This window comes from Entelurus aequoreus, linkage group LG15, assembly GCF_033978785.1.
Source record: "Entelurus aequoreus isolate RoL-2023_Sb linkage group LG15, RoL_Eaeq_v1.1, whole genome shotgun sequence".
In the NCBI taxonomy this organism is placed as follows: Eukaryota; Metazoa; Chordata; class Actinopteri; order Syngnathiformes; family Syngnathidae; genus Entelurus; species Entelurus aequoreus.
Window position 1 is genome coordinate 31,425,385 of NC_084745.1, and position 26,787 is coordinate 31,452,171.

The window sequence follows — 26,787 nt, forward strand, 5'->3', positions numbered from 1 at the left end:
CAGTGGTCAGGTTAATGCATACAACAGTGCAAAGATGAGTGAAGACACTCCAACTGGTGTGACTGTTACCAAGTTAGGAGCAAATAAATGTAGTGCAATCAAGCAGCCTAAAACATTTTTTAAAATGTTCTTAAATGAAGGTCTGACATTGCATTTGTGTCCAAATATTGATAACTTACTGATAATCGTATTTATCTCACTATATGAAATACAACTTACTGTTGTTTCATCATTATTATTAATGGAGTAAATTGTGTACAAATTGAGAACAGGAAGTAAATAAGTGTTAGCAGTTTCTATGAAATGGAACAGGGGCAAGATTGAATAAACTCTGCTCCTTACTTCTTTTAGAACATGTTGAAAAGATAAAGTGGAAATTGTGATGTATAATGTTGTATTTACTAAATAAACTTAAACCATAAACCAAATATTGAGGTCTTTTTAAAGTTAATTTGTATCAAGCAAGATAAATTCAAAACTGTGATTAATGATGATGATTAATACAAATTCAAAATTGTGGTTAATCTAATTTGAAAAATGAATCACGCGACAGCACAAATATATTGAAGTATTTTTTAATGTGAGTGTTTCAACATGGCCCTAATCCTTCATAATGGTTAATTCCATGTATAGAATATGTCCTCATTAATTGTTCACTGCACTTTGGATACCACTATAAATTTTTTGCTTAACGATGCTGTTTTCTAATTAATAGCAATGCTAATAAGAATGATGACAAAATGGCTGCTGCTATGTTTGCAAAGGTGCACTTCCATTCAAGGTGGTTAAAATTCAAGATTCTTAAATTTTCCTTGTGTTTGACTGAAAGCCTTCCCCCGCTTTCCACCTTTACCTGCATACAATCAACATTGTTCTATATACATGTACCTGTATTCCTCCCCTTTTCCTCGCCATCATTTCCTTTCTTCCTTCCTTCCTAGTATGGTTAGCGCATACATGTGTAGTTTCTCATTAGTTCATGCCATGGCTGCTTTGACCTGGTGTCTTCTTCTCCTTAACGGGTCCACAGGGGCTGCAGAAGCAGCTCAACGGGACCCAAAGTTGTTCTTGGGGTGCGCCGGGAGCCTGCTGGACCCAGTCGAGTGCGTCCATGCTGACCTTGACCCGGCAACATGCTGTGTCCTCTGCCTGGATGAAGGGTGAGGGAATATAAATCCTCCTGAGAACCAGCGTCTTTCTAGTGGACATTTGTGTTCTCAGGAGGTTTGACACTTACGTTGTGATAAACTTTTAGACAGTTCTGTTATAAATTAAAACAATCACTTTTTACAGTTAAAATGTTTTTCAGCGTTAAACATTACAAGTCTGAATGCATCTCCTTCAAAGGTTTTTTGTGATTTCCTTGCCTGTTTACTCATTTGTCGCTCTACAGGACGGAAGGACTAATTCTACGCTGCATGAATGCGTCAAAAGCAGAGAATTTTCAAGCAAGGAAACATATTGTCCTGAAAGTTTGTGGAAATCTGGCTGCAAGTCTCAAGCAGGCCACAGGTGAGAGGCTTATTGTGAAATAATTTTTACAAAATATATTATAACATTAAAATGTTATCAAATGAAAGCTTAATTGATTAACATGTGTAACACACTTGTTCAGAATATTTTTTTTCTTTATCATTTTTGAATCAATGTATAGATACAATAAATCATGTAGATCAGGGCTGTCAAATTTACTGCTTTAACTCATGTGATTAATCAAAAAACATTATCGCATTAATCGTGTATAAACACAGATTAATCGCGCAATTTATTTTGACGGCACATGCTTCTTTACATTAACCGCAGATGGTTACCCCGACAGAATATTTAGAAAAAAATGTTTTGAACAAATAAATGCCGTACATTCAAGTAAAACATTAGGCAAATGTTACTGTTTGACATTCTGACTGAATGAAATTGCATTTGTGTCGAAATATATTGGGGTCTTTTTAAAAGTTTATTCAAATTATGCAAGCAAGTAATTTGCTGATCTTAATTGCGATTAATAAAAATTTACAAAAGTGTAATACATTTGATTAAAAAAATGTACCGTTTGACACCACTAATTAAAAAAATTATCCAATGTAGAACTAAACAAAACATCCACATATTAATCCTGTGTTTTCGTGATGAATAATTCATGTCAGTGTAATATCTCATTATCATAATTCATATATTTTAGAATATGTCAAAGACCTGTACAAAATATTAGCGGTCCCACTTAACAAACAAACAAAAAATAAGCAATCGATTTTTTTTAAATGTATACTTACATATACTTAAAATATTTACACATATTTGAAACATTTTCATTTAGTTTAATTAACTACAATATGTTGTATTTTTAAAGCACAATAATGATGTATGTTTGTGTTAGAATACAAATTAATCTCACATGAAAAACTGAAAAATGTTAAAGAATTTACTGACATGATTAGAAAACCATTTGAGGAGCCACATAATTTTTTTCTGGATTATGTGTTTTTTTAGGGATTGTGGGAGTGAGTGAACACAGCCTCTCTTACGTCACAGAGGAGTTCTACTGCGTGACCTCTGGGGGTCAAAGTTCACAGCAGGTCAATATGTCGGATGATGGTTCTTTTGCTGCGTCGTTTCAATGGATTTTGGACCAACATAAAGACAGTAATGAAAAAGAAACTGTAAGTCCTATGTTATATTTATTTAAGATGATTATACAGTTCGGTGGCGGTCTCTTACCTCCTGAACCCCTGCGTCCAATTTCAGTCTTTGCCATAAGGCCGGCTCAGGTTTGATCTCTGCACCCCCCTTCTGCAGACAAGCTTCCAAAGCGGCGTGCAGGCTGGCTATGTGGGTGATCCTGTCACACTGCAGCCGTACATGTCTGATGGACTCTGAGCACAGTTGTAATGCTTGTTGAGCCACTGAAGGGGGTGCAGAGGATTCACGCCTGACGAGTAGTACAATGGTATGTCGTATTTACAATTAAATAAATGGTTTTATTTTCTAAACCTATAGGAACTATCCCAGATCTGGACCTGCAAAAGAGTAGGAGTTCATGCAGGGTCAGTAAATGTGTCCAATAATTGTGGATGGACACACAGGATAATTGACATTGTGAGTATATAGTTTGTTTGAACTAATATTTACTTATTTTCATTAATAGCCTACAAGCTTCAAATGAAATATTAGAAAACATTTTTGGGATGAAAACAACTGATACACATAATTTGTATTATTAAAAACAAACCGGTTAAGATACAACTAGTATGTATACTTACAGGTAGTTTGGCGTCCAACAGTCGCTGACCTTAGAGAGAGTCAAGCTGGTCTTCCAGCCTGCAATACCAGCAGGATTGGCAGAGGTAAGAATAATGTCATTGAGCAGGTCATATTTCATTTAGTCAACAGGGGGCTTCAATGTTTTCCAGCATGAGGACCCCCAAACAGATGCACACAGGGACCCCCCACTTAGATATTCAGTATAAATTGTGGTTTAAATTAAACTGGTCCTAAAGGTACCTTGTTATTGTGCGACAATAAGCTTTTTCAAATACACTTAAAAAAATGTGCCACCAATAGATATCTGGCAACTAGCGTCGCTTATCACTAGCTGGCAACTTTAAGCAGCAATTGCTAGCTATCTTAAATGCTAACATGAATATAATATTATAATGATTAGTCATGTTTTCAATTTAAACCTGAGTGTGTAGGCTGGCCATGTACAGTATAACCTGCCCTACAATGTGCTGGATGAATGTGTATTTAAGGGTTACTTCTTCAGTAAATCCTTGCTTAAGTATTTTTGGGCATCATGTTTGTTGTGTTACTCCATTATTACTGATATTTTTTTTAAATCAGATTATTCACACTTTTGAATTGTCATTAATTGTGATTAATCCCAGTAAATTACTGGCTTGCAAGTTTTAAATTAACTTTAAAAATACTACATTATTTAGACCCAATTGCAATTTTACTGTCAGAATGTCATACACAAACATTTTTACTAGCCATCCATCCATTTTTTAAATAAACATAATTTATTTGCTCAAAACTTGGAAACAGTATTATCTAAAGTTCAGATAGGGTGTATTTTGAAGTGAAATTTAACAGTGAGCACACCAGTCAGAGTCTCCTCACTCATCTTTGTGCTGCCATATGCATTGACCTGTTCACTGACTGTATAACAACCCGTGACGCCTTTCAGGTAACACGATTACTGTTAAGGAAAAGGAGCATGTACGGTCAAAATGAATTGGGTGATCAAACCGCGGTCATATATTAATTAATGTGATAACTTTTTTTTTTAGATTAATCACATGAGTTAACTCGTTTAAATTTATACGTATCCATTATATATTATTTTTCCTAATAGGGTTTTTTTAATGTTAAATTTGAAAATGTCCATGTCAAACATTTTTCACGGGTGCACGAGACACACTGGCAGTTATTATACAATATCCCAAAGCCAGACATGACATAAAAGTCCTTAAATTTTCAAAGTGCATGAAAGCATGTTAATTCATTTTTTCCCCTCAAATATTTTAATGAACTTGTACCCTAAAGAAAAATATAAAACATGTAATGTTTTTTTTTAAATTTGAAACTTTTGAAGGCCCTTTGATCAAAATTATGTTGCAGTTTTCAATTAGTATAAGTTTGTATAACAAAAGTTGTCTTACTAATTTAAACAAACCTGATCAAAAGGCATTCAGAAGGGTAAAAATAAAAACTTTTGATATTTTTGATTAGGACTAAAGTTTATTGAAAAATCTGAGCAAAACAAGTAAACCAAAAAATAAAATAAAACATATTTTTATGCCCTTCACAACTGTTTGGCTTTTAATTGAATTAAAATTATTATACATTCAGATTTGTGGACAAATTGAGGTTTTGGGGAAATATAAAAAATATAATTCAGAAAAAAAAGTCAAACCAAAAATAAATATCCTGAGTCTCCTGACTGAAGTCACTCTCTGTCTTCTACAGTGCAACCTGCAAGTTCAGCAGGGTCAAACTGTTGCCATCATAAAACATTTTTGTTAAGCGTCTGAAAATACCAGAATATTAACATGACCTGCCATATAAATGTAAAACCATTAAAACCCCACAATTAAAATGACGAAGGTGTAAAACATTTGTTTTAACATTAACTGTAACACAAGTGTAAAAAGAGGTTAACCACTCAAGTAATGTAAAAGAGTAAATAAAGCTTTCAACCTTTAAAGATGTTTATTCATTTTTTGTCTAAAATTCCTTGTTGAAGTTGCTATTTTTCGGAAATAATGACATCATAATTTGTGTGCATATTATCCAACATTAGTATGTTGTTTGTTCAGATTTAAAAATGTTAAAACTTGATTGCTTTTTGATATCTGTTTAGCAGTAAGCATTGATGCAGCAGGTCAAGCTCATCCCACTAATACGGACGTGACTTTTGAGGCTGTGGGCGACATGCGGGAGCCTGTGGAGCTTCTGTGGAATTTTGGAGACTCGACTTCTGTTAGGACCACCACCAAGAATGTCACAAAAAGATACAACAACCCTGGAAGGTGCATGTTTTGCACACTGAATAGCTGATTTAATGGAAGTGAGAGTGATAGCTTATTGTGGTTATTCCCAACCAGAGTGCAATGGCACATTGGTGTGAAATTTTTCAGTTTTCCCTAATTTGTCCAAACATTATTATTTATTCCGCAACTACTGTGCCTCAGCACATGAGTGGAAAATATTTAATTAATTTTGCCCTAATTTGTCAAAAAAAGTATTTATTCCCAACCACCGAGCTGTGGCACATTTGTGTGGTATTTTTCAATTTCCCCTAATTTGTCCATACAATGTTTTCTACATTTTGTTGCATATTTAAAATTGTTTTCATCTACGCATACTGTGATGACAATCCAACAATTGCCCTTCCACTACATAGCAGTAAGTACATAATTAACCAAGTATCCACATGCTGCCATCAGAATATGTCATATATTCAACATAGTCAATATATTGGGTATGTTAGAAAACTGTCATGTATTCCTCATTCATTACCTATATAATGACCTCATGACATGCATGTGTTCATATGAAGTCATATCAAATGCAGCTTGTATTTGTTCCTATGTAGGTATAACATAACAGTGGTGATGTCTGATGGTCGCACCTCCCTCACCTCCAGGGTGTTCCCCTTACTTGTGCAAAAACCAGTGAAGCTCAACAAGCTGGTCCACCAGGTGTCTGTTCTTCAGAACCACACCACCACGGTGACCTGCAGGGTCAACACGGGCACTAATGTCACATTCCTGTGGCGTTTTGGCGACGGTACAACGAGGACGGGACAGAGCACAGAGCAGCACGTTTTCCTAAGGTTCGGAAGGATGAGGATTCAGAAATATAACTCATATCGAGTATTTCAAACATGAAGTGTTGGCCTTACCGTTTCTGGTTGCAGGACTGGAGAGTTCCAATTAGAAGTAACCGTGTCCAACCGAGTCAGTTCTGCCTCCCTGAGGGGCATCATCTTTGTCGTGGAGAAACCATGTCAGCCTCCACCTGTCAAAAACATGGGGCCTCACAAACTACAAGTAAGATATTTTACTTGTTTTCTTGTGCAAATTCATGTTTACATCTACGCCACTCAGGTACGAAGACACGAGTCCATCCGTCTGGGAGTGACTTATGAGGATGAAATGGACTGTGACGTGTCAAAGGGCCTCCGTTACACATGGACGTTGCTCGATTCTGCAGGACACATTTTGCCTGTAGCGGACGCTCATCACCAGAGGCTCATCCTGCCAGGTCATCTTTTGCACTATGACACCTACACAGCCATAGCCAAGGTGAGAAGCAAAGTACACATTTCTATTCTATTGTTTTTTTATATTGATGTCGGTGGGCATTACTGGAATTTGTTGTTCGTGATAGACTTTACAAGGAAGTCAAAAAGTGGATTTTTTAAACACTGCGATTAATGATTGCATAGGTACAGTAAATACAGTTTTTGTATTCAGTAGCAGTTAAATTTACTGCACTTAAGTAAAGCACAACTGTGAAAATATCCCATTGAATGAACAATGTGATTTTAGATTGTAGAGGTTGTATGTACATATGAACAACATTCCCAACATTTTGATGGATGGACGGACACATCAGGCTTTAACAGGCAAGAAAACAGTTTTTATAACTGTTCCAATGCAAACAACTGTTTTTTTTAAATATTGTGCACAGATTAATTTTATTTAACTTGATAAATTATACAATTGTATCGTGACATTTATGCTGTGTGTGTGTGTATTTACATACATACATATATGTATATGTACATACATACATATATATATATATATATGTACATACATACATATATATATATATATATATATATATATATATATATATATATATATATATATATATATATATACATATATATATATACATATATATATATACATACATATATATATATATATATATATACATATATATATATATATACATATATATATACATATATATATATATATATATATATATATATATATATATATATATATATATATATATATATATATATATATATATATATATATATATATATATATATATATATATATACACACACATACATACACACAGTATATACGTATACATTCATCCATCCATTTTCTACCGCTTGTCCCTCTCGGGGTCCTGTAAAATTCAGGATTCGATCAATTTAATTATATATACTTTAATGTGTAATTAATCAACAAATATATGATAATAAAATATAGCAGATAATCTTGCAGGATCCATGCAGAAAAATTTAACATTTCCTAAGAGAGTATACGGAAAACTGTTCCCTTGATTATCGCAAGAGTTAAGTGCTATCCAGAGCCCAGTGGTAGATGGATTTTTGTAAAGTAGGGAACATTTACTTAATGATTTACACAATGATTTAAAACACTCCACATGCTGTTATTAACCTTTTCCACAAACTCATAAACACTACACTTTTATTGCTTACTAGTAACATGAAAAAAATTGGTCGTCACAAATAATGATGCTAAAAAATGTGTTACAAATTAAAAGTAGACACATAACCACTGACACTGCATCTAGCAAAATCATGTATCACTGCAGCTAATTTTGACATTAGTGGCCACTTAACAGATTAAACAAAACTATTCCAGGATTAAAAAAAAATGGCTCGCAACAGACAAGATTTTGATAACACTACTTATTTTCGAGGGGGAAATTTGTTTTTGGCAACGTTTATATAGAAATGGCGCGCAAAAGAAAGGGCCACCCACTCGGAATCGGTTCTCAACGTTCACTTAAAAGAACCGTTCAAAAGACTTGACACGTTCGCGAACGTCACATACGCCGAGATGCTTGAAACACAAAACCTGGACTTTCCTTCCTGTGTTTTTTCTCACGCCGACGAATTAACATAATCACCCAAATGCAGTGAGTTGTAAAGCTAAATTTTTGACAGGTAAAACTCGACTATTCCATTTTGAAATAAATTATTTCGACGGTAATGAAACACAAACGTCAACAGGTGCCGCCATTAGAAGCGGTAATGACTTACCTCGGTAAACTTGAGATTTTCAGAGTTCACATTTCCAGCAATGCTTTGATGCTTCTCCGTGCACTACTGGATGATATTTGTTAGTATTCATTTTTACTTAATGAAGATAAATAAGCAAAAATGTTGACGGACTGATAATCTGTCCGGTTCCCGCCTGTTTTCGAATTTCCTGTTTCCAATTTTCCAGCGATGTATCTTGGAGCATGCGCAATAGCGTTAAAATTGTTGCGTAATACAGATTGGTCACAACGTGAGTGTGAATGTTGGCCCTGTGATGAGTTGGCAACTTGTCCAGGGCGTACCCCGCCTTCCGCCCGAGTGCAGCTGGGATATGCTCCAGCACCTGCCACCCCGAGAGTGACAAGCAGTAGAAGATGGATAGATGGATGGTCACAAAAAACTAATGTTTAATTTTTTTTTTTACCATATTATGTAGTTTTTATTCACATTTGTAATTTATTTAGAAAAACAAAAAACACATTAATAAAGCTAACATCTTTACTAAATTAAACAAGAGGGCTATTTCAAGTCTGACGTTTCTTTGTAGTCACAATGGAATAAAGTTTTTTAAAAATATTGTATAATTTATATTGTGGGCAGCACGGTGGAGGAGGGGTTGGTGCGTCTGCCTCACAATACGAAGGTCCTGGGTTCGATCCTGCACTCGGGATCTTTCTGTGTGGATTTGCATTGTCTCCCCGTGATTGCGTGGGTTCCCTCCAGGTACTCTGGCTTCCTCCCACCTGCTTGGCACTCAGCATCAAGGGTTGGAATTAGGGGTTAAATCACCAAAATTATTCCCGGGCGCGGCGCCGCTGCTGCCCACTGCTCCCCAAGGGGATGGGTCAAATGCAGAGGACAAATTTCACCACACCTAGTGTGTGTGTGACAATCATTGGTACTTTAACTTTAACTTTAACAAAGACACACACCTGGGGATAGGTTGATTGGCAACACTAAAAATTGGCCCTAGTGTGTGAATGTGAGTGTTGTCTGTCTATCTGTGTTGGCCCTGTGATGAGGTGGCGACTTGTCCAGGGTGGACGCCGCCTCCCGCCCGAATGCAGCTGAGATAGGCTCCAGCACCCCCACGACCCTGAAGGGGTCTGATTTTCTACAAGCGGTAGAAAATGGATGGATGGATGAATAATAAAAAATTATTCACATTTTAAGATATTATTTACATTCACAAAGCAAACATACATATTTGGTCAACTAAACACGTTCAAGTCTGACGTTTATAATTTATCATATTTATAAGCTATATCAGCATATCCATTTTGCAAATACACACATTACAATCACAATTTAGGACAAAACTGTGGGAATATGTATTTTTGTGATTCAACTATGATACTGATGGTGAGCAGGTCCAGGTTGTTGGCAGTGTGGTGTACAGTAACTACAGTGTGAGAGTTGAAGTGATGCCCAGCTCTCCTGTGGCCGCCGTCCACGGTGGCACCAACATCTTCATTAACAACAGTAACGTCACCATGGTGACACTGGATGGGCGGAAATCATACAATCCTGACTTACCCATGAATCAAATCAGGTGGAGTAACTTTTCAACCCTTCAAGTATGATCATATATGAATTTAAATGCTTATTTCTGCTCATTTCTAATTGAATCGTAGCTTTAAGTGGATGTGTGAACCAGTCAGCTCCATCAAGAGTTCCTGCTTTGACCATCATGTCGTTACTTCTTCCGCTGTGCTCACCTTTCCAGTGAGCTTCCTGAAATACAACTTTGATCAGTATCGATTCACACTCACCGTTCACAGTGGGGAGCAATCAGCTTCATCAGACACCTTTGTCACGTTAATGCCGAATGTCATCGGGTAAATGGCGGCAAATGACACCAATTACTGAGAACTGATTGCACCTTAATCCTGGTCGCCACAATTACGTGAATGTTTCCACTCCAGCAAGGTAACAGTGTCGTGCCTTCAATGTGAAGGAGACCAAGTCAACTGGGACGAGTCTTTCGCCATCAAAGCCTTGTGTGAAGACTGTGAGGTTCCCACAGACCAGATCCAATACTCTTGGACTCTGTACTTGATCAATGCGTCCTCCAAACCCGTGGAAGAGCGTAAAATACATTCATCCTCTTAAGGAAAGGGTTAAGGTTATTTTCATTAAACTAACTTCTTTTATTGTGTGTTATCCCCTAGTCCTGTTTTGTTCTACGGTGGATCTCAGCGCTCCATCCACTATGAAAGAGAGCACATCCTCACCTCCCCGTCTGCCAAGAAAAACCAAAAGCATGGTTCACATAGCTGGTAGGTAAACATTTTATACAATGCTGATCATATAAAGTCCACTCCTGATGAGGGTTTGGCAGAACTGCCAGCATTAACCCAGCAAGATCTGGTAAGCTCCACAGAAGTATTACATTTTCCGGACTATAAGCCAATACTGTTTTCCTACGTTTTGGACTAATTTATCGATTTTGCTTCGCGAATGGCCATGTTTTGTATTCAACAAATCATTTTCATGAAACACAAGCGGAGACACTAAAAATGATTGTTATTGTTTGTGCTATGGCGCCATCCTTTGGACGAGTTTGTTCACTGCAGGTGCTGTGGCTTGAACATCTACACTATTTCAGTTCAGTGCCTTGAATCGAAAGTACAAGTGCCATTCTGTCTTCTAGTCGTCCGTAGCGTTTCTACTCATATGGTTTCTTCATTCATCACTCCAAGCAACGTTTGTGAGTCTTACAGTTTAACTAAAACTATTCATACTGACTAAACCGTCCAATGTGTGATGTTTTTAGGAGCGTTCTAATGTATATTTGTACGTGCAATCATAAAGTAATCAAGCAAGCATCCTTAGCATTAGCTATTATGCTAACACGTTTGCGAGTGTCTGTGTTAATATTAACTAACAACAGCATTTTTTTGTATTGTTTCAGTTTCACAAATTCCTCAGTAAATTCACGAATATTTCACTGTGGAGTTATTGAGTCTGTTTAACTGATTGAAGAGCTACAGGTAGCTTCCGCAGCTAGTGGGTCCATGACAATGACTTCTATTTTGTTTGATCAGCTCTTTTACTGCCGTGTTACAGGCACTGTTTGGAAACAATTAAGGTATGTAAATAAATATTTCCAAAAAGCTTTCTGCGTAAATAACTAACTTCACAACGTATATATCACGTACTGTGCAGCTAATACATGGAAAATATGTTTACCTCTAAAAGTTAGTAGGTGAGGCTTATATACCAGCACAGTCTATAGTCCGTAAAATACGGTACTCACCATCTACATGATCTCTCACAGAGACATTATCTAACAATGGTAGTGATTTATACAGTATATTATTATTACTACTCACAGGCCGAATGGAAGTGGTGATTTTGTATAAATTATTTAACAGCTGATACTTTTTACTTGTAGGAGAGGAGCTCAGCCTGAGTGAATCTTCGTACTCTTCTGAACAGCTTCAGTTTGTCCTGAATGATGGTAGCATCCATTTTGATTTTGAAAGGAAGTCTCCTATAGATTACGACTCTTCTGCTGACTGGGAGTTTCCCGCTGTTGAGACTGTCGGACAAGGTACCTTTAAGGCGCCGCCATCACTGTTATCTGAGAGTCAGATATTAAGACTCGCCAATATTCTTCTACAGATTATAATGTACCCTTCCAAATGGCAGAAGAAGGAGACCCAGGAACCTCAGCGGGAAGACCCACAGGTACAAGTAGCTAATATTGTGGCTAATACCTCGCATTTCGTACACCCTAACCCACCCCACTCTAACCCATACTTGCCAACCTTAGGGGGGTGCGGCGTGGTCGGGGGAGGGGGGCGTGGTTAAGGGCGTGGTTAAGAGGAGAGTATATTTACAGCTAGAATTCACCAACTCAAGTATTTCATACATATATATATATATATATATATATATATATATATATATATATATATATATATATATATATATATATATATATATATATATATATATATATATATATATATATGTATGAAATACTTGACTTTCAGTGAATTCTAGCTATATATATATATATATATATATATATATATGTATTTTATTATACATTTTAATAAATACTTGAATTTCAGTGTTCTGGGGGCTATCCAGTAGGTGGCAGTATTGTCCTGTTTAACTTCTCCTCCGTTCATGACTCGGCCACCGTGTTCAATGGAGAAGTACAGGCAACATAATTACGTACCCCTTCCCCTTCGAACTGTCCTGGATGAATTGAAATTCTTGTTTCCATTCGCTTTGGAACTTGCAAGCGTATTTCTTCATCTTGCTCGGCGTCGCCATGGCTGTATTCCTCGTTCTTCTGCTCCGTCTCCTTGTTGTGCACTCTACTCTCTAAAAGCCGTGGATGTTATGACGTCATTGGGCAGGCAAGCTGTTTAAAAAAAGCGGACGTGAGAACGGCTGTCCCCACTCAGGTCCGGCTGAATACCGGGAGTTTGTCGGGAGAAAATCTCTGCCGGGAGGTTGTCGGGAGAGGCGCTGAATACCTCCTGCTAAAAACAGGAGGGTTGGCAAGTATGCTCTAACCCTCACGAAAATCTTGCCGAAATCAAGTATTGCTTGTGACAAACTAGCCAATTTGCCTGCGTATCATTCCAGGGAATTTAGTGCCGAAAAAAGTAATGCATGGGTTGGTGATTAGGTCTCTGTAATTTTTTTTATTGAGTACGGTCCACCACAGGGCCAAATAAAGTTGCAAGTACCAGCACTTTGATAAAAAAAAAAAGTGAGAAACACTATTGAATTCAAGAAAGATCTTGCAGAAAAGTACAAAAGTATGTATACTGTGAGTAATAGTACTTCCTACATTTTTCCCTCATAATTCATTGCCGTCTTTGCCAGCAAGCGTTTTCAATAAGGGTAAAAGTGATGTTAACATTACTTTTATCGCTAGTGAAAAGTACCGCAAAGTAACAAAAATGTAACCAAACGTCCCTCTGTGAGACTGTTTTCTTTCAACCAAATGAGAAAGATGAGCCAATCAACAGAGACAAAACAAGCCAGATGCCTAATATTTTGGAAAGTGATGGCACTAAAACAAAGAAAACAAACCAAAACAAACTAAGTTTTTCCAACTGGGGAAAAAAACTGCACCTTAGAATTTTGAATATTTATTGAAGTGTATTTTTTTTGCTAACAGATCGAGTGTCAATTTTATATTTATTGTTTACTTATTATATACTTACTACAGTTAAAAGTTGTTTTACCTTGTAATAAAAAAAGTACTGAGAAATCTAAGTTTATTGTGTTTGAAAGGAATACTGTCATGTCTGTTCATGTTTTTGTTTTGGCCATGTGTCTGTTTTTTGGACTCTTTTTAGTTCCTGGTTGCACTTCCTTGTTTGGTTTGGTTTCCATGGTCACCCATTAGTTTTCACCTGTCTTGTCACGCACCTGTTTCACGTTTCGAGTCACACCCCTGTTTTCACTGATCATGTCACTGTTATTTAAAGCCTGTCTTTTTCTGTTGGTCTTCCTGGCGACATCACCTTCTCCACACAAATTTATGCGCTGCACCTGTTTACCCTAGTTCTTGTTTCATCTCATGCCAAGTAAGTTTTGATTTAATGTTTATAGTTTTTATGCCCAAGTGCATGTCTTTTGTTTTTCATAGTCAAGTTTTTACCTCCGCTGGGAGCTCCTTTTGTTTATACCTTTTTTGAGTTTTGTTAGTGTAGAATAAAATCATGTTTTTACCTCCACGCCATGTTTGCTTCAGTTCGTTTGCATCTCGGGAAAGCAACCCACGCAGGAAACTGCATCATAGTCCATGTTCTGACATTATGTCGCCAGCAAAAAGCTATCCCGCAAACGACTGGCAATCGATGGAGGAAGGAAAGTGGGAGGCACTAGGAGCCATGGCGGATCAAGACCTCATGTGGAGTCCAAGCGGAAAACTTATTCCGATAAGCTCCGTGTGGCCCAACGACATTGGCGCGTCGCTCCATTCCCGGAAGCGCCGGCAAAAGCGGAAGCCATCAGGAAGAGCTTCTCCGAGCCGGCAGGACGCGTCATTCCTACAAGCTCCTCCCACTCCGGGCGGAAGCAGGCTGCTGCCAGCCCCGCTGCTCCAGGATGACGTCACGCCATCACCAGAGGATGACATCACAGCTAAAGATTTTTTTTCTTTGAACTCTTTTACTTTCGATCACCTGCCCTCAACAAAGGACTCTGTTTCTATGATCAAACATTATCAGAACATGATTTTGGACATTAGAGCAAGTTCCTCACAGTCACCCAGTTTTCATGCCCCGCCCCCCAGGACTCAAGCCACGCCCAAGTCACAAAATTTTTTTTTTTCACCCACTCAATCCCAGGTACAAAAAGAAAGACATTTTGGACAATTTATAGGGGAGGATTTTACCCCCCTCCTGACCTCCCTCCACCCACCCCAAAAAACGGTTCCAGACAGCGGGGAGCGCGTCTGGTATCCGCTCCTTGAGGGGGGGGGCCAGGGCTGGGAACTTTTCAGGTGGGGTGGCTCAGCATCACCATGCCAAGCCACGGCCGCCACCACCAGTCTTTCGGCCCGCCAAGCCACAGCCTCCAACACGGCCGCCGCCACCGGTTTTTCGGCCGGCTAAGCCGCAACCCCCAGCTAGGCCACCTCCACCGAAGCCACAGCTAGCACCTGTATCAGCACCAAGTCCAAGGCTAGCTCCAGTGCTGCCGGTAGCAGCACCATGCCAAGTACCAGCACCATGCCAAGTACCAGCACCACGCCAAGCACCGGTACCAGCACCACGCCAAGCACCGGTACCAGCACCACGCCAAGCACCGGTACCAGCACCACGCCAAGCTCAGGTAGCAGCACCACGCCAAGCTCAGGTAGCTGCTCCACGCCGCCAAGTGCCGCCAGTAGCTGCTCCACGCCGCCAAGTGCCGCCAGTAGCTGCTCCACGCCGCCAAGTGCCGCCAGTAGCTGCTCCACGCCGCCAAGTGCCGCCAGTAGCTGCTCCACGCCGCCAAGTGCCGCCAGTAGCTGCTCCACGCCGCCAAGTGCCGCCAGTAGCTGCTCCACGCCGCCAAGTGCCGCCAGTAGCTGCTCCATGCCAAGACTCAAGCCAAGACCCACCAAGCCAAGACTCAAACCAAGACCCTGACCCCCGAAGCCAAGACCAAGACCCTGACCCAAGCCAAGACCCTCCAATCCGCCAAGAACCACGCCGCCAAGTACCGCCATGCCAAGACCCCCCAAGCCGCCAAGAACCACGCCGCCAAGACCCAAACCAAGAACCACGCCGCCAGGACCCACTCCGCCAGGACCCCCCACACCAAGACCAAGACCCACGCTGCCAAGACCAAGACCCACGCTGCCAAGACCAAGACCCACGCCAAGACCAAGACCAAGACCCCCCATGCCAAGACCAAGACCCTCGCCAAGACCCTCCAAGCAGCCAAGACCCTCCAAGCGGCCAAGACCAAGCTTCGCCGCCCGAAGTGCCACGCCAAGCTTCGCCGCCTGCTTCGTCTGCTGCACCCGCACCTGCGGCTTCAACGCCTGCAATGACGACGACGCGCCTGCCTCCTCGCCTGCCTCCTCGCCTGCCACGGTTGTGGCCACTACCTGGTCGTCCGCCACGCCAAGTGCGCCCACCTCTTCGTCGGCCACGCATGTGGCCCTTCCCGGGTGGCCCACCTCGCCTGTGGTGGCGGCGTTCCACTCGCCGCCGCCACATGACTATGCCTCGGTGGATTCGGGGCCACTTGGCCTGGCGACCCACCGCCATGTCCCCCTCCCGCCCGCCCATGACTCTTGATCCTGTTTTGTGTTTTTGTTTTTTGGACATCTGGGATCTGTCCGTAAGGGGGGGGGGGGGGGGGGTTCTGTCATGTCTGTTCATGTTTTTGTTTTGGCCATGTGTCTGTTTTTTTGACTCTTTTTAGTTCCTGGTTGCACTTCCTTGTTTGGTTTGGTTTCCATGGTCACCCATTAGTGTTCACCTGTCTTGTCACGCACCTGTTTCACGTTTCGAGTCACACACCTGTTTTCACTGATCATGTCACTGTTATTTAAAGCCTGTCTTTTTCTGTTGGTCTACCTGGCGACATCACCTTCTCCACACATTTATGCTCTGCACCTGTTTACCCTAGTTCTTGTTTCATCTCATGCCAAGTAAGTTTTGATTTAATGTTTATAGTTTTTATGCCCAAGTGCATGTCTTTTGTTTTTCATAGTCAAGTTTTTACCTCCGCTGGGAGCGCCTTTTGTTTATACCTTTTTTGAGTTTTGTTAGTGTAGAATAAAATCATGTTTTTACCTCCACGCCATGTTTGCTTCAGTTCGTTTGCATCTCGGGAAAGCAACCCACGCAGGAAACTGCATCATAGTCCATGTTCTGACAAATACTTGCATTATTATTATTATACATGATTACATTAGTGCTCAATTTGGTGACAAAAAATGATGCTGTCAATTGTTGATCTGCAAAAATGTGTAGGACAAGATATGGTCCAGCAACATATATTATCGGCCCGGGTCTATTACAACTGCCAGGCTAAGTTTTTTTCATTATTTCTTATGGAAAGAAAGATTGCTTAAATTTTTATACGATTTGATTTTCATCAAACCTTTTGGAATAAAAACGGAGCTATTAGTGTGTTTACTAATAGTGTTCTCACAGGTGTGGATGGTCAGACCTTGAGTCCAGGAGATGACTTTAACCGAGGGTCACATGACACAGAAGGGAGTAATCTAGTGGAGTCCAGTTCCAGTCGGCGAGCGAATCGGGAGATGACCCTGCTCGACCTCCCTCGAGGCCCGGTGGAGGCGGGGTTGTTTGCGTCCTACACCGACACAGGTACACACAATGCGCAGAAAATGTCCTCTTATTGCTCCGGTCATCACACGGTCACACTTTTACAGGAGTTTCTTCCCCGTCGCTCAACTTCAGACCTTTCAGTCTGAGAGCAGGGAGTAGATACATGCTGGAAGTCATCGCCAGTGAGTCTTATATTCAGCAGTTTTTTACTAAAACATCAAGACGTTGACATCTGTATACTTTATGTAAGAATCTCAGGGTAGCGTTTTGGGCCGGACTCAACTATTCTTGAGAACAAAGCCTGTTCCTAAAGGAATGACATGCCAGGTGCAACCAAGTAAAGGGATGGAGTTGTACACACACTTCAGCATTTTCTGCACTTCAGGTAGAGAGGTATGCTAATCTACTATTGTTTAATTCTCTTTGTGTTCATCTAATACGCTATTTTTATGTTACTGAAGGATTTACTGTATGAGCACAGCTTTACTATTGGCAGAAACCCACCTAGGATGTTGTACCAGGGTAGAAACTTCCAGTATTACTTCAGCCTTCCTTCTGGAAACAATGTTGATGACTACAAAGGTGAAACAAATGTCATTGTTTGGAATTCATAATTTTTCCATTGATTAACGGTGTATTGTTCCTTCAGTAACTATTTACACAAAAATCCGAAGCAGCACGTACGGGTCCTCCACCAGAGTTTGCCCAGTGACTGTCCAAGTCCTGCCCAGCTTCTTCGGAGACGTTTCATTTCACCATCCTGATGTGGAGCTGTAAGCAGAAATAAGAGTTATGTTGCTGAAAAGCCTCTTAAAAAATCAATTTTCCTTTTTGTTTCCAGGTGCCAGTCAGGTCTGAAGAACCTCTCAGCGCTAGTCCTTTGTGGGAACAGTGCAGAAATACGAAATTACATCAGTCTGTTGTCAAGCATTCTGAATAGACTGAGCTTGGACAGCCAGGCTGACGAGCACTGGCAGAGACACATGCGCAGTGTGCTCATTTGCACAATGTGCGAGCTGGAGAGAAGTGTGCAGGTACACAGACACACCACCACATTCTACACAACGGAAAAAGTTAGACACACCACTAAAACAACAAAGCGACTTATGGATAGCACAGTTTTCCTGTATCCCAATACATTAGTATATATTAAAAAATATTTATTTCAGTGGTTCAGTGCTTCTATTCCAGTAATTCTCAAACTGTGGTACTCCAAGTGGTATGCCAAAAATCACTTGATTAAATATATATTCAAACACAGTGGTACTGATCAAACTGTGTAATGTTACAGTGGCCAAAAATATTAAATGTACTTGTTAAATAAAACCTCTGCCTTATTTTAATGAATATTTAGACCTACTACGCTACTGTATTTTAATGCTGGTCATTATGGTGGTACTTGGAGAGCCAAATGTTTTCTGGAGGTGTTACTTGGTAAACAATGGTAACAATTTGCGAACCACTGTTCTATAGAATCCAGTGTTGCCAGGTGGAAAATAAACAAATTATCATACCGGAGAACTGTATTTTGAAGAAAAAAATTCCACAGATTATGTATATAATAGTTTATAATGCAGTTTTACCTTCAAATAAACTAACCACACTGTAGGGAACATCGCCCACACATGTCTGACATTGTGAGACAATGCACAAATATCAGGTGGAGTGCAGGATCTATCCGGTTTGTGTTTGCTAATAGTCATGTTTTGAAGGGCTCAAATTATCGTACATGATGGCATTTTATCATATCGAGGGTAAAATTATCATACAAATACGATCATTATCGCACTTTTATGGCAATGCTGATATATCAACTTAATATTTTAAAACCGTGTTTCTTCATTTCTTAAACATTTAGCTGATTATAGCTCAAAGCAAATAAAAAAACTAATTAAGGTTTTCATGATAAGGGAAAATGTGTCAAAGTTAAATATTTAAACTAGATAGATAGATAGATAGTACTTTGTTGATTCCTTCAGGAGAGTTCCCTCAGGAAAATTAAAATTCCAGCAGCAGTGTACAGAATTGATCGAATTTAAAAAAGTAAATAATGGGGGTATAAATGGAAACAAAATAGAAAAATATTACAATAGAATAAAAACAAAAAGCATCAATGAGAATACAAATATAACAGTAAAATAAGAATATAACAAGAGAAACTAGGCATTAGTGACCATGTTATGAAAGCGTATTACACTGTTATTGTTTTGCATCCCCCGTCATTCTAGTACACCCCCTCCCTCCCAGAGAGGAGTTGTACAGTCTAATGGCGTGTGGGACAAAGGAGTGTTTTAGTCTATTAGTCCTGCACTTGGGATGAAGCAGTCTAGCACTGAACAGGCTCCTCCGGCTACTGACAACGGTATGCAGAGGGTGACTGGCATCATCCAGGATGCTCACTAGTTTTTCCACAGTCCTCTTCTCTGCCATCGTCACCAGTGAGTCCAGTTTTAGTCCGATCGTAGAACCGGCCCGTCTGATCAGTTTCTCCAGTCTGGAGCTGTCCTTAGTTATACTGCCCCCCCAGCACACTACGATGTAGTACAGAACACTGGCAACCACAGACTGGTAGTACATCCACAATAGTTTTTTACAGACATTGAAGGAGTGCAGCCTCCTCAGGAAGTAGCTCTGTCCTTTCCTGTACAAGTGGTCCATGTTAACAGTCCAGTCCAGCTTGTTGTCCACCCACACCCCGAGGTACTTGAATGAGTCCACGGTCTGTACCTCGACTCTCTCGATCACAATAGGTTGTGACCTTGGACTCGACCTCCCAAAGTCAATGACCAGCTCCTTGGTCTTTGAAGGGTTGAGCTGCAAGAGGTTCCTGTGGCACCAGACAACAAAGTCCCTCACCAGCCTCCGAAACTCCTCCTCTCTGCCGTCCCTGATGCACCCGACGATGGCTGTGTCATCCGCGTACTTCTGGATGTGACACAGCTCTGAGTTGTAGCAAAAGTCAGTGGTGTACAGGGTGAAGAAAAGAGGGGCCAGCACCGTTCCCTGCGGTGCTCCGGTGCTGCTGATCACAGTGTCAGATGTGATGTCCTTCAGTCTAACGTACTGTGGCCTATCGGTGAGGTAGTCTGAATTCCAGGCAACCAGGCAGGGATCCACTCGCATTCTGTCCAGCTTGTCCTGGAGTAGGCGGGGCTGGATAGTATTAAAGGCACTCGAGAAGTCCAGGAACAGGAACCTCACTGCGCCATTTCCCTTATCCAGGTGTGAGTGGGCTCGGTGCAGCAGGTAAAGGATAGCATCCTCCACACCAACGCCTGCCTGGTACGCAAATTGCAGGCTGTCCTGGGCATGTTGCACCTGTGGTCTGAGGAGGCTGAGAAAGAGCCGCTCCATTGTCTTCATTATATGAGAGGTGAGCGCTACTGGTCTGTAGTCGCTCAGCTCACTGGGGCAGTTCTTTTTGGGAACTGGAACGATGCACGACGTCTTCCAGAGGGTGGGCACTCTCCCCAGCTGCAGGCTGAGGTTGAAGATCCACTGGAGTGGTTCACCCAGTTCTGCAGCACAGGTCTTCAGGAGTCGGGGGCACACCTTGTCTGGGCCTGCTGCTTTCCTAGGCTGTAGCTTCCTCAGTTGACCTCTGACCTGGTCCGCAGAGATGACTGTCTGCGTAGAGGTGGTGGTGGAGGGCGGTGTTGCCATGGCTGGGGTGCGCTGAGGGGAAAGGGGGTGGCTGCGATGGGGAGTGAGGGGTGGAGAGGACACGGGCTGGTTGAACCGGTTGAAGAAGTTATTCATCTCATTGGCCCTCTCTATTGTCCCCCCAACAGCTCTGGTCTTTGCCTTGTGGCCTGTGATGGTTTTCACACCTTCCCAGACCTCCCTCATGTTGTTCTGCTCACGCGTTGTTTCACCTCCCGCTGTGCTTCTCTCATTGCCTCCCTGTCTCCACTCCTGAAGGCAGCTTTCTTCTTGTTGAGGACAGCTTTAACCTCTTGTGTTACCCAGGGTTTGTTATTAGGGTAGCACCGAACAGTCTTAGCAGGGCAGATCACGTCCACACAGAAGTTGAGGTAATCCGTGAGACAGTGAGTCAGCCCATCAATGTCCTCACCCTGTGGAAGCAGCACGTCCCAGTCTGGTGTTGTAGCAGTCCCTGAGGGCATCTTCCATTTCAGGGGACCACCTCCTCACAGAGCAAGTGTTAACAGGCTGCCTTTGGACCAGGGGGGTGTATTTTGGCTGCAAATGGACAAGATTGTGGTCAGACTTCCCTAGTGGGGGGAGGGGTATATCCGATAGCAGCAAAAAACAAATATCAGCTTGCTTCTAAAATCTCTGATTTAGGCTCCGATACAAGTAGTCCTGCAGCCGGTTTACTTGTACAAACCATCCAATAAACATACTAGGTTGGTCTTTTCTTGTTTTTTAGTGAAGTCATTTACAAAACATGGTGGGCAATCCACTTGGAGCTAGCAGCTACACAACAGCAAATCACAAAATAGCACACAAGCTACATACTTAATAAGTGTACTTAATTGAACAATATTGCTGCCTAAAACACCATATTTGTCAATATAAAAAAGTATCAAATAATTATAGTTGCATATTACTCACAGTAAACATACAGTTCAGTTCATTTCATTCATTCATAAAAAAATCAAAGGAATAAAAATAAAACAATTAAAGTGAATTATGAATGAAAAGGATCAGAAAGAACAAACTTATATCAGCCCCTTTTTTTCACAAATACAATTGACTTTCACTGTTGGCGACTACAAAGCCATATTTTCATTTTACAATTAAACTAGTAATGAAGAAATAATTTTACTCATGATTTAGAAAAAAAAAAATTTAATACAGAAAGAGATTTACATTGTTTTATTCCACTATCAAGTTTGTTCCATAAACTAACACCTCTAATTGATATACATCTTTACATTGTGACTGTTCTAAATGTAGATGTATTAAAGATCTCAGTTCCTTTCAAATTATATTTATTTATTTTCTCTTTTTACAAATCTGTTTTGAATGTTGTTTGGTAGAATTGTTGCTTGTGCTTTGTACATGATGTTTAGGATATTATACTCTACCAGTTCATGAAATTTTAATGAATTTAACTGTTTGAATATTGGGTTTGTGGGTTCCCTGAATGCATTTCCAGCAATGATTCGTACGGCTCTTTTCTGCAGAAGGAAGTTTGTATTTAAATGTTTTACAGGCACTACCCCACACTTCAATACAGTATGTTAGATATGGAACTATCAGTGAGTTATACAAAATATACAATGCTTTTTGATTGAGGAATTCCTTCACTTTGTGTAAAATAATAATAGTTTTAGATGCTTAAGCCTTTGTATTACTTATGTGATTTCCGTGACAAATGTTCATCAATCATAACACCCAAAAACTTGATGTCTTGTGTTCTTTGAATCTCAACTCATTCGACAACTAATGAAGCATCCACACTTTCCTACTACTGCAAAAAATTATAAATTTAGTTTTACCTGTATTCAAGGATAATCTATTTAAATCAAACCATCTTTTAATTTTGATGAATTCATAAATATACATGCTTATTGTGACTACTACGTGTCGCCAAAAACAAATTAACACCACTTCAAACGCATACCTCTTCCATAAGGTTAGTGTTTTTCATACATACTATTTTCAAACTTTCCACTTTACAAAATTATAAAAAGTATGTACTGTACTATGGGTTAGCGCTAATATTGTATCAGATTAGTATCGGTATCAACGAATACTCAAGGGTCCAATATCCCTGTCGTGAAGCGAAACAGTTGTAAACAGGACACCCCTAATTAAAACTCTTATCAGCAAATCAACTGTGAAAACTTCCTGAATGTTTACTTGGTTTCTGAGTCTGAATGTAACTCCTGGTACCAAATAACTTGCATATTCTAATTTATTGAGATGCACTTGAGTACACAAATCTCTCCCTTTTAAAGCATTCTAATATCGTGTTATTCAACGGCAGGACTCGATGGCAGACACCGCATGCATTCTCAAAGATCTTTTACAAGTTACCAGGCAGGTAAGTTTGCCATTCCACAAACATACTCATGAATACATTTGGGCTTTGATAAGCACTTTATGCTTCTTAGGTAACACTAGCGAGCGTGAGACTAGTAGCTGCACATGTTGGGGTTATGTGCAAGCAGCTCTCTAATCCTGATGCACTCAAGAGGCACCCACTAGATGCGAGGATGGTGGACACCTTGGTTACTGTGCTAGCTTACAGCCTGGAGGCAGCTGTCACCTCTGTTACACACAAGTTGGAATCAGACCTTCAAGCGGACTACTCCAGTGATGATATTCTAACCAAAAACAGGACAGTGGGGCAGCTTGTGGACAATATTTTGCAGACTGCTTCTGACCTGATTCTGGTAGGCGATAACTTTAATAAACATATCTAACTGTATTTGTTGATAGTGTTGTTTCTGTTTCCTAGAAGCACATATTATTTGACAACATCCAAGAGTACAGAATCCATGTTGGCCTCATGTCTCTCTATGTAACACACCAAAACTCATCAGTCATCAACAGCGGCTCGGCTGTCTTTTACACACCGGCAGCCCTGCTCCAGTCTCTCAAAGGAGAGTGTGTGCTCTACCTTATTGCTGAACTCACACTCTCCCCTTGGACCCTGGACCACCATCCTGGCAGGGTGAGTAACCATTGTTTACGCCTCGTGAGGACTCAAAAGACTCATTCTAATTTGCTGTTTTCCAGATAAGTGGACCCATAGTTGACTTGACTCTGTATAAATGCAGCATGAGGAGAAAGATCTCTCTTCGATCTCTTGTTCACCCGATCATCACTGAACTAAAAACAAGGCAACACAAAGTATGCAACTGGCAATCAATTTGGCGGTGGGGGCGCAGCATCAAAATGCATAATTGATTACTACATATGTATTTTTAAAAATTAATATACACATTAAGTGCACATACATGTAATAATCATGTTAAATCGACTATACAGTTTGGTAGTAAAAAAAGCAATGCAGCAATACAGGATATAGGTTGTTTGTTAAAGGGGAAAGACATTTTTGCCTCTTGTTTTCATGTTAGCATGTAAGATAGCGAGCTGGCGCCAGTCAGTCTGTGTTTATCAAAGTGCAGTTATCAAACATGGTTTTTCGATCATTTTAATTCAAAATGGTAGTACTAACCATTGGTAGTTTTACCACGGTTATTACCGTATATCATTACATCCCTAGTTCTGTATAACCTGAAATAAAGCAATGCAACAATACAGAAAGGTTGACTCTTATGTCGCTAATGCTAACATACAAAAAATAACCCCATTGACAGGCTAAGAAAAATTAGCATTGCGATTGTTTCAAATTTGTACAAACCAAAACATTCTTTCCTAAAAGAGATCATGTAAATCCAACTAATATGTTCCAGACACTTGTAAATATAAACACAAATCATTTTTTTATAAAGAATATTTAAGGTTTTACATGCAGAAAAAAATATAAATATATTTAAATAATGAATGAAATGGATAATTTAACGTCACTTCCAACTTTATTGAAAACTCTTTTTGGCGAGAGCGGAGAGGGATGTTGGGAGAGGAAGACCACATTGTCGCCATTTGTACTTTGCTTGAATTCAATAGTGTTTCTCACCCTCTTTATCGAAATGCTGGTACTCACAATTTTTTTGGCCCCATGGCCAATACAAAAAGTACAGAATCAGACGTGTGGGATTCTTTGTTTTGGCGCTCAATTCTAAGCAAATGGACGAGTTTCTTTCATGCAATGTTTGGCCGTACGATAGCCGAGACAGTACACAAAAACAAGGCGGAAAGTTTTGGTAGAAATTTTTGGCAAAAACAGGGCAAACTTTTTTGTTTGTTTTTTAAAAATCGAGGTCCCACTATAATGACATATGCTTAATCCCCGCTAAAATCTTTTTTTTCTTCCAACATGTGCCTCATTCCAAGGTGTCTTCCAGACATTACATCCTCCTGCGTACTCACATCAACTATCATAGCTTCAATGTTACCCATGAGCACTTGCAGCGGGCCATCCAACTGAGTGTTGTGTTCACGCTGCCACCCAACACGACATTCCCTATCATGCTGCTATTCAGGTATCCTTGTAGTGTTTTGTTTGTTTGTTTGTAGCTGGGGAGAAAACCTACATAAGGACTCTTCATTGTGGCAGGATGTTTGCCAAGCCAACTCCCAGCATGCATCACCTGCAGAGGATTCACCTTTGGGAGACAAACACCACACTCATCACCCTGCCGCCATCCTACCTCAATTGTAGGTTTTAAGTCCAGCTGTCAGTTCCTTTGCTGTCAACTAAACTAATTGAAAATTTCAAATGTAGCTCCTGGAGTTGGCTACTTGGCGCTTTTAAACGCAGACTTTGGAAAACCAGTCAGACTCAAGCACCTGAGCAGCCACGTCAACTACAACCTGGCGGTGGACACCAGCCAATGTTTGTCCTTGGACCGCCAAAAGCGAGCCTGGACGAGTCTTGGCTGCAGTACGCACCAAGCAGACCGAAAGGTGAACTGCAGGTGAGTGTGAGGCGACGTGTGTGTATGCGTATGTACAAGGAGGCATCACTTGCTTTTTGATTCCACAGTTGTCACCAGTTGAGGGCGCTGACAGTTGTACAACAGCAGATCCAGAGCAGCCATGACACAGCCCACCTGGACCCGTTCATCAGGTGACATCCCTGTTGGTTTGAAAAGAAAATTTCATGAGACTAATTGTCACCTTTACTTTCAGGGAATCTATTAATGCGACTGTCCTGGTTGTCCTGGCGCTGTGTCTGTGTCTGTACGTACCAGCATTTGTGCAATGCAGAAAAGCCGACATCATTTCTGAGCTGAATCGCAGGGTCCACTACCTGAGGGACAACTGTACACAGGACACACACTTTTATGCGGTCACCATTCACACCGGCCTTTGCTCCACACACAGGCTGAGTGCAAAGGTAAACAATAGGGGTGTAAATCTTTGGGCACCTATCGATTCAATCTTCCCGGGGTGACAAATTGATTCAGACTACATTTTTGATTCAAACCGATTCTTGCAATGTATTATGTGGTATAATAATTATAATGAAACTTTTTCAAAACATGTTACAGGTTAGTTAAGCTCATTCTGGTTGCATAGATATGACTTAAGAGTTGATTTATAAAAAAAAAAAAAAAATTGTATTCATTTATTTTTTAAAATCTTTTTTTGAAAATTATTAATCGATTTAGAATCTGGGTGAAAAAGAATCGCGATTCGGATGTGATCTGATTTTTTGGGGATCCCTAGTAAACAAGGGCAAGGTCAATTCGGAGTGGGATTTCCGATGTAACAAACCAAATGTTATCCAGGTTTACATAGCTCTGCATGGGGAAGACGGCGCCTCGCAAACACGAGAACTACAAGTCCCAGGATGCTTTCTGTTCAGAAGGAACTCTCAAGATACCTTCATACTCAGGTCAGCTTCTCCAAACACCAGTTTCAACAAAA

At 40.4% G+C, this 26,787-nt stretch overlaps 1 protein-coding gene across 1 annotated transcript in view; it reads left to right on the top strand.

Annotated features, from left to right (window-relative positions):
• The first annotated feature begins 984 nt into the window (after positions 1 to 984).
• Positions 985 to 26,787, top strand: part of LOC133630317 (polycystin-1-like protein 1) — a 46,947-nt gene continuing 21,144 nt past the window's right edge. Inside the window, exons 1-28 of the mRNA XM_062021880.1 lie at positions 985 to 1,160; positions 1,394 to 1,512; positions 5,360 to 5,528; positions 6,095 to 6,334; positions 6,419 to 6,551; positions 6,609 to 6,806; positions 9,913 to 10,094; positions 10,177 to 10,380; positions 10,468 to 10,631; positions 10,714 to 10,821; positions 11,940 to 12,098; positions 12,170 to 12,235; positions 17,176 to 17,352; positions 17,418 to 17,495; positions 17,564 to 17,706; positions 17,775 to 17,895; positions 17,963 to 18,086; positions 18,155 to 18,347; positions 23,273 to 23,329; positions 23,400 to 23,681; positions 23,747 to 23,962; positions 24,028 to 24,141; positions 25,249 to 25,397; positions 25,472 to 25,572; positions 25,640 to 25,832; positions 25,901 to 25,984; positions 26,047 to 26,254; positions 26,649 to 26,755. Of these exons, the coding sequence (XP_061877864.1) occupies positions 985 to 1,160; positions 1,394 to 1,512; positions 5,360 to 5,528; positions 6,095 to 6,334; positions 6,419 to 6,551; positions 6,609 to 6,806; positions 9,913 to 10,094; positions 10,177 to 10,380; positions 10,468 to 10,631; positions 10,714 to 10,821; positions 11,940 to 12,098; positions 12,170 to 12,235; positions 17,176 to 17,352; positions 17,418 to 17,495; positions 17,564 to 17,706; positions 17,775 to 17,895; positions 17,963 to 18,086; positions 18,155 to 18,347; positions 23,273 to 23,329; positions 23,400 to 23,681; positions 23,747 to 23,962; positions 24,028 to 24,141; positions 25,249 to 25,397; positions 25,472 to 25,572; positions 25,640 to 25,832; positions 25,901 to 25,984; positions 26,047 to 26,254; positions 26,649 to 26,755 (4,265 nt within the window). The remainder of the gene's footprint in view (positions 1,161 to 1,393; positions 1,513 to 5,359; positions 5,529 to 6,094; positions 6,335 to 6,418; positions 6,552 to 6,608; positions 6,807 to 9,912; positions 10,095 to 10,176; positions 10,381 to 10,467; positions 10,632 to 10,713; positions 10,822 to 11,939; positions 12,099 to 12,169; positions 12,236 to 17,175; positions 17,353 to 17,417; positions 17,496 to 17,563; positions 17,707 to 17,774; positions 17,896 to 17,962; positions 18,087 to 18,154; positions 18,348 to 23,272; positions 23,330 to 23,399; positions 23,682 to 23,746; positions 23,963 to 24,027; positions 24,142 to 25,248; positions 25,398 to 25,471; positions 25,573 to 25,639; positions 25,833 to 25,900; positions 25,985 to 26,046; positions 26,255 to 26,648; positions 26,756 to 26,787) is intronic.